This window comes from Mustelus asterias, chromosome 13 (assembly GCF_964213995.1).
Source record: "Mustelus asterias chromosome 13, sMusAst1.hap1.1, whole genome shotgun sequence".
Classification (NCBI taxonomy): Eukaryota; Metazoa; Chordata; class Chondrichthyes; order Carcharhiniformes; family Triakidae; genus Mustelus; species Mustelus asterias.
The window spans coordinates 41,626,813-41,639,098 of NC_135813.1; the positions used below are offsets into that span (position 1 = coordinate 41,626,813).

At 45.3% G+C, this 12,286-nt stretch overlaps 1 protein-coding gene across 2 annotated transcripts in view; it reads right to left on the reverse strand.

The window, feature by feature from the left end:
• The window catches only part of abca2 (ATP-binding cassette, sub-family A (ABC1), member 2), a 551,670-nt gene that overhangs the window by 323,577 nt on the left and 215,807 nt on the right, over positions 1–12,286 (reverse strand). For both annotated transcript variants that reach the window (XM_078226666.1, XM_078226665.1), the window contains one exon: positions 4,208–4,371. In XM_078226666.1, coding sequence (XP_078082792.1) covers positions 4,208–4,371 — 164 coding nt within the window. The remainder of the gene's footprint in view (positions 1–4,207; positions 4,372–12,286) is intronic.

Genomic DNA, 12,286 nt, shown 5'->3' on the forward strand with positions numbered 1-12,286 from the left:
GGTTCACTTCCAATAGCTAAAAGGGGGAATCCAGGAAACGAGCACTTTCGATTTTTCTTTGGCCTTAACTAAGTTTCCTTTCTCCAACATGTCTCCACTGAATAACAGGAATCGTACAAACCAAGAGGTCCCAAGCACCACACAGCAGCAGAAATACAACCCTGGTATTGGCCTCAATACAAAAGCTCGAGAGCATGGTACTGATGGAAATCAGCAGGGTTCCTGCTTGATGTCTGTCCAGGGACCTCGATAAGTGATGGCAGTATGGGACTGTGCTGTCTCATTTTCCATGTGGGCAAGGGACACTTGGTAAGTTGCAGAGGGCATTAGACACTGGGATGGCTAAATTTAAAAAATAATTCCTAAACACAATACAAAGGAACGAAAGCTCAAAGCATCTTTATACAGAGGGCGGTTCCAACACAGAACACATGACCACAAGAAATTAAGTTGAATGACATGGATGCATTAAGTGGGATGCTAGGGAGTAAGGAACAGAAGCATGTGCTGATAAAATACAGTAAGAAGTCTCACAACACCAGGTTAAAGAGAAACAGGTTTATTTGGTTTCATGAGCTTTCGGAGCACTGCCCCTTCATCAAGTGAGTGGAGCAGCGCTCCCAAAGCTTGTGATACTAAATAAACCTGTTGGACTTTAATCTGATGTTGTGAGACTTCTTACTGTGCCCACCCCAGTCCAACGTCGGCATCACCAGATCCTGATAAAATACCATAATGGAAGGTGAGAGGTTGTTTGTGTGGAGTGTAAGCACTGGTGTGGAGCAACTGGGCCGAATGGCCTGTTTCTGTGTTGTAATTTCCATGTCATTCAATGCAATGCAAAGCAGCGCTGTTGCTTCATGTTGATTATGGAAGACTCTTGCTCACAAATGCATTGCAGACAGTGTTTACCAGCGCATCTCCGCTGTCTGAAACTCTTGAATGTCTTCCATCGATGGCCTTCATACATCGTAACTCAATAGGATTCCGCAAAGTCAGTTAATGTTTTAAAAATAAGCCTGAATTGATAACTCATCGCACTGAGTCGCTTTGAAGGAAAGGAATTATTTCCTAAACCATTATTAAAAGTACAGCAGCAGCATTTCTGTGCTGCAGTGAAACAGAGATTGATCCAAACAATTCCATCTGCATCCGTGCCTTCCAGGTGCTCATTTATTTATTTAACAAATGCAAAGTCCCTAAACCAAGCAGTTTCTTCAGGATCCTGCGATGTTGAGTGTGGATAGGCCTCCGCTGAGTCTGTGGATTGGACACTCTTCTATGATGTGGTGCATAGTTTGCTCTCTCCCACAGGCACATAGGGGGCAGGCACTAATGCCCCACCTGAGGAGGTTGGCCAAGCAGGGAGCATGGCTGGTCCTCCCCTGCCCGTACCTAGATTTGCCTGGGTAAGCTAATGATTCTACCAGCAGACTAAATTCCAAAGCCCCAAAGCCAAAGGAACAATGAAATCTGCCCAAAATTACATTGCAGTCAGGCCCGCTCTCCAGATCTTGCAACTCAACGTTGAAGGTCTGTCGGCAGCCAAGCGAAGCCTCATTGAAGTCCTCGCTGCTCAACATTCCATTAATATCATTTGCCTACAAGAAACCCACAGCAGAACAGATCAAGCAGGCCGCTATTCCATCAAAGGCTAGACTTTCTGTGCTAACACTATCATGCCAAATATTTCTGTGCCACCCATGTCCGAACCAACATTGCTCAAGCAAATCATCTGGCAGTGACCACATACTGTGACACCCAAGTGGTTGGGGGTTCCACAAAGCCAATGTCTACAAGCCCCCGAGCACCAACTGGGAGCAGCAAATCCTGTCCAGCCTCTCCTCCTCCCCTCCCCTCGCCTCCACCCCCGCCCCCCCCCCCCCCCACCCAATGAGATACAATGAGAAAGCTGGAAGCCAAGCTGACCGAGGCATTAATGACCGAGGGCTTAGTCCAAGAGGTGAATTTTAACAATTGTCTAAACAAAAAAAAGGGAGTTAGAGAGGCAAAGTGGTTCAGGGAGGGATTCTGGAACATCAGATCAAGGATTTGTATTTATTTTTGGGGGGCTAGACATACCGGGGCCATTTTCCTTGTTGTTTGGTAAATGCCAGTGTTGTAGTTGTATTGAAACAGTTTGGGTGGGGGCACAGGCAGTTCCAGGGCACAAGTCTCCCAAACTACTTCTGGGATTTTGTGACAGCCCACAGTCTTTGCTGTATCCAGTGCCTTCAGCCGATTCTTAACATCACATGAAAATCTCACTTGCTGAAGACTGGCCTTTGTGATGTGGGGGGGCCTCAGGAGGAGACCAAGGCACTTCTGGCTGACGGTTGTTGCGAATGTTTCAGCCATGTCCTTGGCGCTGATGTGCTGGACACCTGCATCTTTACAGAAGGGGATACTCGTGGAGCCCCTGCCTCTTATGAGCTCTTTAAGTATCTATCAACTTTCCAGAATGGACGTGGTCGGACTGCGGAGCTTTGACCGGATCCGTTTGTTGCGGCATTAGTTAGCAGTGTGTATCGCGTGCTGTTCCACTGTGTGATATGTCTGTAATTCTGCTGTAGCTTCGAAAGTTAGTTATGCCTGACACTCTCCTGCACTCCTCATTGAACTAGCATTAGTTCCTTGGCTTCACGGATGAGAGATTTGCTGGGTCAGAAGGTCACAGATTGTTCAATGATATCCTACTGTGTTTCAGGAATGCCCAGTTCTGATCTGTTCTGGATCAATCCCAGTTAACATGATGCAGTGCCACACTACACAATGGAGGGTGATCTCAATGGAAAGACAGGACTTTGTCTCCACAAGAGCTGTGCAGTTGTCACCCACTCAAATACTGTCATAGACAAATGCACCAATGACAGATTAGTGAGGAGGAGGTTTAAGTAGTTTTCCCCTTGTACTTTTTCTCTCACTGCCTGTCACAGATGCAGGCTGGCAGCTGTGTCCATCTGGACACGACCAGCTTGACCACTAATGGTGCCATCAAGAAACATGATGGACATGGAAGTCTTCCATTCAGAGTACTTTCTGTGTCCTTGCTATACTCACTGCTTCCTCCAAGATGGAATGAATGACCTTTTTTGCTGCAAGTTTCTGTCCTTTTGCACTTTAAGTTTCTATGTACACCCATTGTCCTTGAACATTTTTTTTAGAACAATACATATAATTACCATAAATTTAGCTTGGGGAATCAGAGACAAATTAGTGTATGCAGAATCCTATCAGAAAATCATAGAATCCTGCAGTGCAGAAGGAAGCCATTCAGCCCATTGAGTCTGCACCGACCACAATCCCACCCAGGCCCTATCCCCATAACCCCATACATTTATCCTAGCTTACTTCCCCCAATACTAAGGGTCAATTTAGCACAGCCAATCCACTTAACCCACACATCTTTGGACTGTGGGAGGAAACCGGAGCACCCGAAGGAAACCCACGCAGACATGGGGAGAACGTGCAGACTCCACACTGACAGTGACCCGAGCCGGGAATCGAACCTTGGTCCCTGGCATTCTGAAGCAGCAGTGCCATCGCGAAGCCTGCTGTAAAGTTAAAAGCGGGCTGGTGCTGCAACATGTGATCACATGAAATAAAGAACTTTGAGACAAAATAAACGTGTTAGCCTCTGTTTCACACATACATACCTACACACAAACATGTGCGCACACACGCACATACATTCTTCCAATGGAGATCTGAACATTGAAATAAATAAGCACTGTAACAGAAGATTAAATGCCTAAATCTTTCATCTTTCACATTAAAACTCTCCTGTCTCAGTTCCCAGAAAAACCCAAGGAAAAATTTGTGCAGCTAACTGTGCAAGTCCTACTTTGCTAAGTTTGATATGAGTTTATTTGTCCCTTTGTTAACCTGTTTGGTTCTTGAAGTAACAACAAGTACATACTCATCCAAATATGCAAGAAAAGAATTATAGCATGTGTGACATAACAGCAATTACGTTAAAAATAATGACTTACAGATATCTGAGAAGTGCTGGTTTGTTTTACATGTGGGCGATATCACATTTTGCTAAGACATTTCCTCTATGCTTATCCCCCAGGGGTCCTGTATCAATGCTATCTCACAATTTAATTGCAGCATTTCATTTTGCACCTTTGCTTGTTTGCTTTCTCTGCTCCAGTTCTCACACACTCTCTGTCTCAGAGATGGACTCTAAATGAGTGCTCTTTACCTTTACTGCTGTTGAAGTGGTTTTCCACCGAGCTTGGGTCATTGTTCATTGATTCCAGATGACGCCGTAGAGATTCCAGCTCTTCTTCAAGGCCCCGGCGGTCAGGATCGAACAGATTGCTCTCTTCCACCACCTCATTGATTCGCTCGAGTAGTTGGGTGACCCTTCAAAGAGACAGCAGTCATGGTGAAAACTCTCAAATTAATAGTCATCGCGTGCGGCACATAGGGCAGGATTTTCCAGCCCTTCTCATAGAGAATCCCTACAGTGCAGAAGGAGGCCATTTGGCCCATCGGGTCTGCACCGACCACAATCCCACCAGGCCCTTCCCCTATAACCCCACATACTTACCCTGCTGATCCCCTAATGCTAGGGTCAATTTAGCATGGCAAATCAACCTAACCTGCAAATCTTTGGATTAAGGAGGAAACCGGAGCACCCGGCGGAAACCCACACAGATATGGGGAGAATGTGCAAACTCCACAGACAGTGACCCAAGCCAGGAATCGAACCCGGGTCCCTGGTGCTGTGAGGCAGCAGTGCTAACCACTGTGCCACCGTTCTCGCCAGCAGGATCTTCCAGTCCAACCAAAAGCCAACCTCCACCTTGCGAGGGGTTCCCCAGCAGCATGCAAAATGCCATAGACTTCAGCAAGGATCAGAAGATCCTGTGTTGGCAGCCCACAGTGAGCTGCCTCCGCCACTGGAGAACACAATGCGGGGAGGCAGAAGATCCCACTCACAGTCTAATGCACATTGGCTCACGGGAACATTCACATCCGGTTTATTGCCTTTACAACCAATTCTTCAGTAGTTTCTTTTAAGTCTACTGTTCCTGTCAAGTGCAACAAAATAACTTTAATTTCATTCCATGTTTGAATATACAGCATTCTGACTGCCATAGCCCCTCATACTTAAATTAAACTTCAGGTCATTAATCAATTTTTAAAAGCTATAAAGTGCACAGAAAAACTAGACAAGATTTAAACAACAGGAGGAACAGAGATTGAACAGGGAGAACAAATCCTGCTGTACCCATATCAGGACAGTAAGAAGTCTCACAACACCAGGTTAAAGTCCAACTGGACTTCAACCTGGTATTGTGAGACTTCTTACTGTGCTTACCCCAGTCCAAAGCCAGCATCTCCACATCATGGCCATACCAGGAGACAATGGATAGCTGACAGACTGAACAACTCAATCTTGGGATTTGTACTCCAATTCAGAAATCCTACCATCAATTCCACAACTGTGTTTCGCAGAGCAGGGTGGCGCAGTGGTTAGCATTGCTGCCTCACAGCGCCAGGGACCCGGGTTCAATTCCGGCCTTGGGTCACAGTCCGTGTGGAATTTGCGCATTTTTCCTATGTCCGGGTGGGTTTTCTCCGGGTGCTCGGGTTTCCTCCCACAATCCAAAGATGTGTGGGTTAGGGTTAGATTGGCCATACTAAATTCACCCTAGTGTCAGGGGGATAGCGGCGTAAACGTGTGGGGTTACGGGAATAGGGCCCGAGTGGAATATGGTCGGCACAGACTCGATGGGCCGAATGGCCTCTTTCTGTACTGTAGGGATTCTAGGATTCTATGTGTGGGTTAGGTAGATTGGCCATGCTAAATTGCCCCTAAGTTTCAGGGAAGCCAGCAGGGTAAAAACATGGGGTTACTGGGTGGAATTGTTGTTGGTACAGGCTCGATGGGCTGAATGGCCTCCTTCTGCACTGTAGGGATTCTACGATCTTTTAGATCCTTGGATCACTGAGTTTTTAGAAATGCTGAAGTGAAGTCAAACTGACAGTCAATCCCACCAAAATCGCTAAAACAGGAGAGTTTCTAAAGCAATAATGGAAATCAATATGGTTTATTATGGAGATATGTTACGTAAAACTGAGAGAGGAAAATGAGGGCATGATTGTTCATATTGGAATTATGCTGCAGTATGTGCAGGAAGTTGGTGATTACAAGTAGCTGCCTTCAACTGGGGAAAGATTAGAGAATCATTGCAACAGCGTAAAACCTGTTCACACCGGGTGCTCGGGGAACTGGAAAAATCTGTGTCTTTACTCAGTTGTCTTGGAAATAAACCTGCCTTAAGGAAAAGACTAGCTTCAGATTCATCCTTTTCTCAATATACGATTAATGGGATTAACAATGATAATCACTAAAGAAAGCATACCAATTAAATGCAATTTGAGGTCAAGCAATTCCCCTCAAGTAAGGTTCAAAATATAAAAGTGCAGCATTTTTTATCATATTGGTGATGGCATTATAACTGGCTGCTGCCGACAATTAGAACAGGGCGGTTGTCTTCTTGAATTGGTTCCTGTAAGTGCCAGACAAATTATGCTGAAATAAGTCTTGCCAGCACGTTTTCAACCCTCAGACCATCAACCCCAGATGGTTGGATGATTCAGCCTTTAAACCAAAGGGCAGAGATACCGCCTCTTGTGGGAGGCGGTGGCGTACTGGTATTATTACTGGACTAGCAATTCCAAGATCTAGGGTAATGCTCTGGAGACCATGGTTCAAATCCCATCATAACACAATTTGAATCCAGTAAATATCTGGAATTAATTAAGAGTCCAATGGTGACCATGAAACCTTTGTCATAGGATCCCTATAATGCAAAAGGCCACTTGGCCCATCAAGTCTGTACCGACCTCAATCTCACCCAGACCCTATCGCCATAGCCACACATATTTACCCTGACACTAAGGGGCAATTTAGCATGGGCAATCTTCCTAACCCACACATCTTTGGACTGTAGGAGGAAACTGGGGCACCCGGAGGAAACCCACGCAGACACGGGGAGAATGTGCAAACTCCACACAGACAGTGACCTGAGGCTGGAATTGAACCTGGGTCCTGGCATTGTGAGGCAGCAGTGCTAGCCACGGTGCCACCTTGCTACCCAATTGTCAATCGTCATAAAAACCCATCCAGTTCATCCTTCCCCGTTCTGACCTACATGTGACTCCAGATCCACAGCAATGTGGTTGACTCTTAAATGCCCACTGAAACAGGTTAGTAAGCCACTCAGTACAGGGGTAATTAGGGATGGGCAATAAATGCTGGCCCAGCCAGTGATGCCCAGTTATGGAATCATTTTCAGATCTCCTTTGGTGTTTCAGATGTGTTGGTGCAGACTCATTGGGCCAAAGGACCTCTTCTGTGTTGTATGATTCTATGGTGTTCTTAGCATGTTCCATTCCTGTCAGAACCTGGTCTGGATGGTCAAACTGGCCATGCCTCTCCAATGTTACTAGAATGTGCCCTCACCATGATCACTGCCCTGCACAATAATGAAATGAAGAGATAAAGATGGATCTTATGGAATTGGTTTACTGTTTTCCAGATCCCAGAAACTGAACAACATTGTTCCAGATCCTATCAAACAGGCTACAATCCGTCAACAAATAATCTGATCTCATTATTTCAAATTTATGACATTAAATATATAAGTTAAAAGGAGATGCTAATCTCAATGTTTCACCACCCATGACAATGCAACCTGGCATCTTTAGATCTTTTATCAAGCAATGGGAATGCATAAATACAATTCAAATATTAAAAAATAATCAATTGTTAGCAAGGAATGAGCTGAAAAATGGGCTTAGGAGAGCTAGGAGGGGGCATGAGAAGTCCTTGGCGGGTCGGATCAAGGAAAACCCCAAGACTTTTTACTCTTATGTGAGGAATAAAAGAGTGACCAGGGTGAGGTTAGGGCTGGTCAAGGACAGTAGTGGGAACTTGTGCATGGAGTCAGAAGAGATAGGAGGCGATGAATGAATACTTTTCTTCAGTGTTCACCAAGGAGAGGGGCCATGTCTTTGAGGATATGAGTGTGATACAGGCTGATAGGCTGGAGGAGGCACATGTTCTGAGGGAAGATGTATTAGCAATTTTGAAAAACCCGAGGGTCGATAAGTCCCCTGGGCCAGATGAGATATATCCTAGGATTCTTTGGGAGGCAAGGGATGAGATTGCAGAGCCTTTGGCTTTGATCTTTGGGTCCTCACTGTCCACGGGGATAGTGCCACAGGACTGGAGAGTGGTGAATGTTGTTCCTCTGTACAAGAAAGGAAATAGGAATGACCCTGGTAATTATAGGCCGGTTAGTCTTACTTCGGTGGTCGGTAAGTTAATGGAAAAGGTCCTGAGGGATAGGATTTACGACCATTTAGAAAGATGCAGCTTAATCCGGGATAGTCAACACGGGTTCGTGAAGGGTACGTCTTGCCTCACAAATTTGATTGAATTTTTTGAGGAGGTAACTAAGTGTGTCGATGAAGGTAGAGCAGTTGATGTCATATACATGGATTTTAGTAAGGCGTTTGATAAGGTCCCCCATGGTCGGCTCATGAAGAAAGTAAGGAGGTGTGGGATAGAGGGAAATTTGGCCGATTGGATAAGTAACTGGCTATCTCATAGAATGATGTGGAGATGCCGGCGTTGGACTGGGGTAAACACAGTAAGAAGTTTAACAACACCAGGTTAAAGTCCAACAGGTTTATTTGGTAGCAAAAGGATGTGTGGCTTTTGCTACCAAATAAACCTGTTGGACTTTAACCTGGTGTTGTTAAACTTCTTACTGTATCTCATAGAAGACAGAGGGTGGTGGTGGATGGAAAATCTTCAGACTGGAGACCAGTTCCCAGCGGTGTACCACAAGGATCAGTGCTGTGTCCTCTGCTATTTGTGATTTTTATAAATGACTTGGAGGAGGGGGCTGAAGGGTGGATCAGTAAATTTGCTGATGACACCAAGATTGGTGGAGTAGTGGATGAGGTGGAGGGCTGTTGTAGGCTGCAAAGAGACATTGATAGGATGCAGAGCTGGGCCGAAAAATGACAGATAGAGTTTAACCCTGATAAGTGCGAGGTGATTCATTTTGGTAGGACAAATTTGAATGCGGATTACAGGGTCAAAGGTAGGGTTCTGAGGAATGTGGAGGAACAGAGAGATCTTGGGGTTCATATCCACAGATCTCTGAAGGTTGCTACTCAAGTGGATAGAGCCGTGAAAAAGGCCTATAGTGTGTTCGCGTTTATTAACAGGGGGTTGGAGCTTAAGAGCCATGGGGTTATGCTGCAACTGTACAGGACCTTGGTGAGACCACATTTGGAATATTGTGTGCAGTTCTGGTCACCTCACTATAAGAAGGATGTGGAAGCGCTGGAAAGAGTGCAGAGAAGATTTACCAGGATGCTGCCTGGTTTGGAGGGTAGGTCTTATGAGGAAAGGTTGAGGGAGCTAGGGCTGTTCTCTCTGGAGCGGAAGAGGCTGAGGGGAGACTTAATAGAGGTTTATAAGATGATGAGGGGGATAGATAGAGTGGACGTTCAGAGACTATTTCCTCGGGTGGATGTAGCTGTTACTAGGGGGCATAACTATAAGGTTCGTGGTGGAAGATATAGGAGGGATGTCCGAGGTAGATTCTTTACTCAAAGAGTGGTTGGGGTGTGGAATGGACTGCCTGCTGTGATAGTGGAGTCGGACACTTTAGGAACTTTCAAGCAGTTATTGGATAGGCACATGGAGCACACTAGAATGATAGGGAGTGGGATAGCTTGATCTTGGTTTCGGAAAAGGTTCAGCACAACATCATGGGCCGAAGGGCCTGTACTGTGCTGTACTGTTCTATGTTATGTAAAGAAAACAGCTAAAAACAGCCAATAGCTTTTACGGCTTTTAAGAGCCAATCACAATATTTGGTTTTACAATGCTACAATGATACTTTTGAATTAATTAGTATTGGGTTGAAGGGCTATGTAGAATGGACAGGAAAGTAGAGTTCAGGCCGAGATAAGGTCAGCCATGATCGCATTGAATGGTGGAGCAGGCTCGAGGGGCTGAATTGCCTATTCCTGCTCGTAGTTCGTATGTTAGTACGAACCACATGTATTATTTGTGAAATTAGTTAACCAGCTTCTGTCTTAGGTGAGGGAGAGAAACATGTTCCAGTGTCTAATGGGGAGTATATTTAAAGCATATTTTTTATTGGGGAAGATTCCATTAGATTGGAAAAAAGTGAACATGAATCTTTTATTCAAAAAGGAGGAAGACAGGCAGCAAGAAACTACATGCCAGTTAGCTAACATCTGTCATAGGGAAAATGTTAGAAGTTATTAATGAAGATGTAATAGCAGGGCACATGGGAAAAATTCAAGGCAATCGGGCAGAGTCAACATGGTTTTGTGAAAGGGAAATCATCATTAACCAATTTACTGGCGTTCTCTGAAGATGTAAAAGGTGCCATGGATAAAGGGGAACCGCTGGATGTATTGTACTTGGATTTTCAGAAGTCATTTGCTCAGATGCCTCATCAAAGGTTATTTTGGAAAGTAAAAGCTCATGGTGTTGGAGGTAACATATTGGCATGGATAGAAGATTGGCCAGCTAACAGGAAGCAGAGGGTAGGCATTAATGGGTCATCTTCTGGTTGGCAGGAAGGGATGAGCGGTGTGCCACTGGGATCAGTGCTGCGACCTCAACCCTTTACAACTTACATAAATGTTTTGGATGGAGGGACCAATAGTACGGTTGCTAAATTTGCTGATGACACAAAGATAGGTAGGAAAATAAATTGTGAAGAGAGTATAAGGAGGTTGCAAGGGACGTAGATTAGTTAAATAAGTTGGCAAAACTGGCAAATGGAGCATAATGTGGGACAATGTGAGGTTACCCTTCCTCTTGTGGGAAAATCTAGAATTAATGGTGACTGGTTAAAAATAAGTGGTTACCCATTTAAAACAGAAACGTGGGAAAAGAATCATCTCAGGGGGTTGGGAGACTTTGGAATTCTCTTCCTCAAAAGGTGATTGAGGCAAAATCTTTGAATATTTTGAAGGTAGAAGTAGACAGATACTTTATAAGCAAGGGAGTGAAAGATTATTGGGTGTAGGCAAGAATGGGGGATGGCCATGATCTTAATGAATCGCAAAGCGGGCTTGAGGGGCCAAATGGCCTACTCCTAATTCATATGTTCATATTTCATAGAATCATAGAATCCTACAGTGCAGAAGGAGGCCATTCAGCCCATCGAGTCTGCATCGACCACAATCCCACCCAGACCCTATCCCCATAACCCCATGCATTTGCCCTAGCTAGTCCCCCTGACACTAAGGGGCAATTTAGCATGGCCAATCCACCTAACCTGCACATCTTTGGACGGTGGGAGGAAACCCACGCAGACACAGGGAGAACATGCAAACTCCACACAGACAGTGACCCAAGCCGGGAATTGAACCCGGGTCCCTGGCACTGTGAGGCAGCAGTGCTAACCACTGTGCCACCTTGCCGCCCAAGATTTATTGTGTTCATTCTTAAAATTTAACGTATTATAACAGCAACAAACGTTGGACCCTTAATCGCATGTGCCCTCGGCCATTAGAAAACAATAGGCTCTGTGCACACAATGGTGAGGGTTTTCATTGAGTTGAGCCAGTTGGGAGCCCTTTAAAAAAGGCAGGCAGGATCTGATGCTGGGATTCCCACCCCTTTTCCAGTTTCCGGCAATTTCTGTCGCTGTGAATAGCCAGCCCACAGGCAGCATTCCAGCCCTGGTGGCTGCATTGCAGGGTTGGGCATTTCAGCCACCTCCACACTGCCCATCACACCCCCCTGGTCCCCCTTCCATGGTTCATGACACATCAGGGAAGACATGAATCACGGGAAAACCTCAGTTCCAAAAGGGGAACCAAAAAGAACAGCCGCCTGCTATTGCAATTCCTCCACTGACAGGACACTTGCTTGAAAATAGAATAGAAATCTGTTATTTCAGTTTCAGTGGGCTCCATTGGAGCTGTGATTTGTTTTGACAGGTGAGACTATTATGAATGCATGGATGAGCTTCAAAAGCATCTAAAGCTTTTAACTCTCACCTGAGGTGTGGTGATCCTCAGGTTAAATCACCACCAGTCAGTTCTCCCCCTCAAAGGGGAGAGCAGCCTATGGTCATCTGGGACTGTGGCGGCTTTTCCTAGAATCAGACGAGGTGGTGCAAAATTGATTGCTACAGCATAAAAATAAATCATTCTAATGCTTGAACAACGCCCCATATCTGATTGTACTTTGAACTTG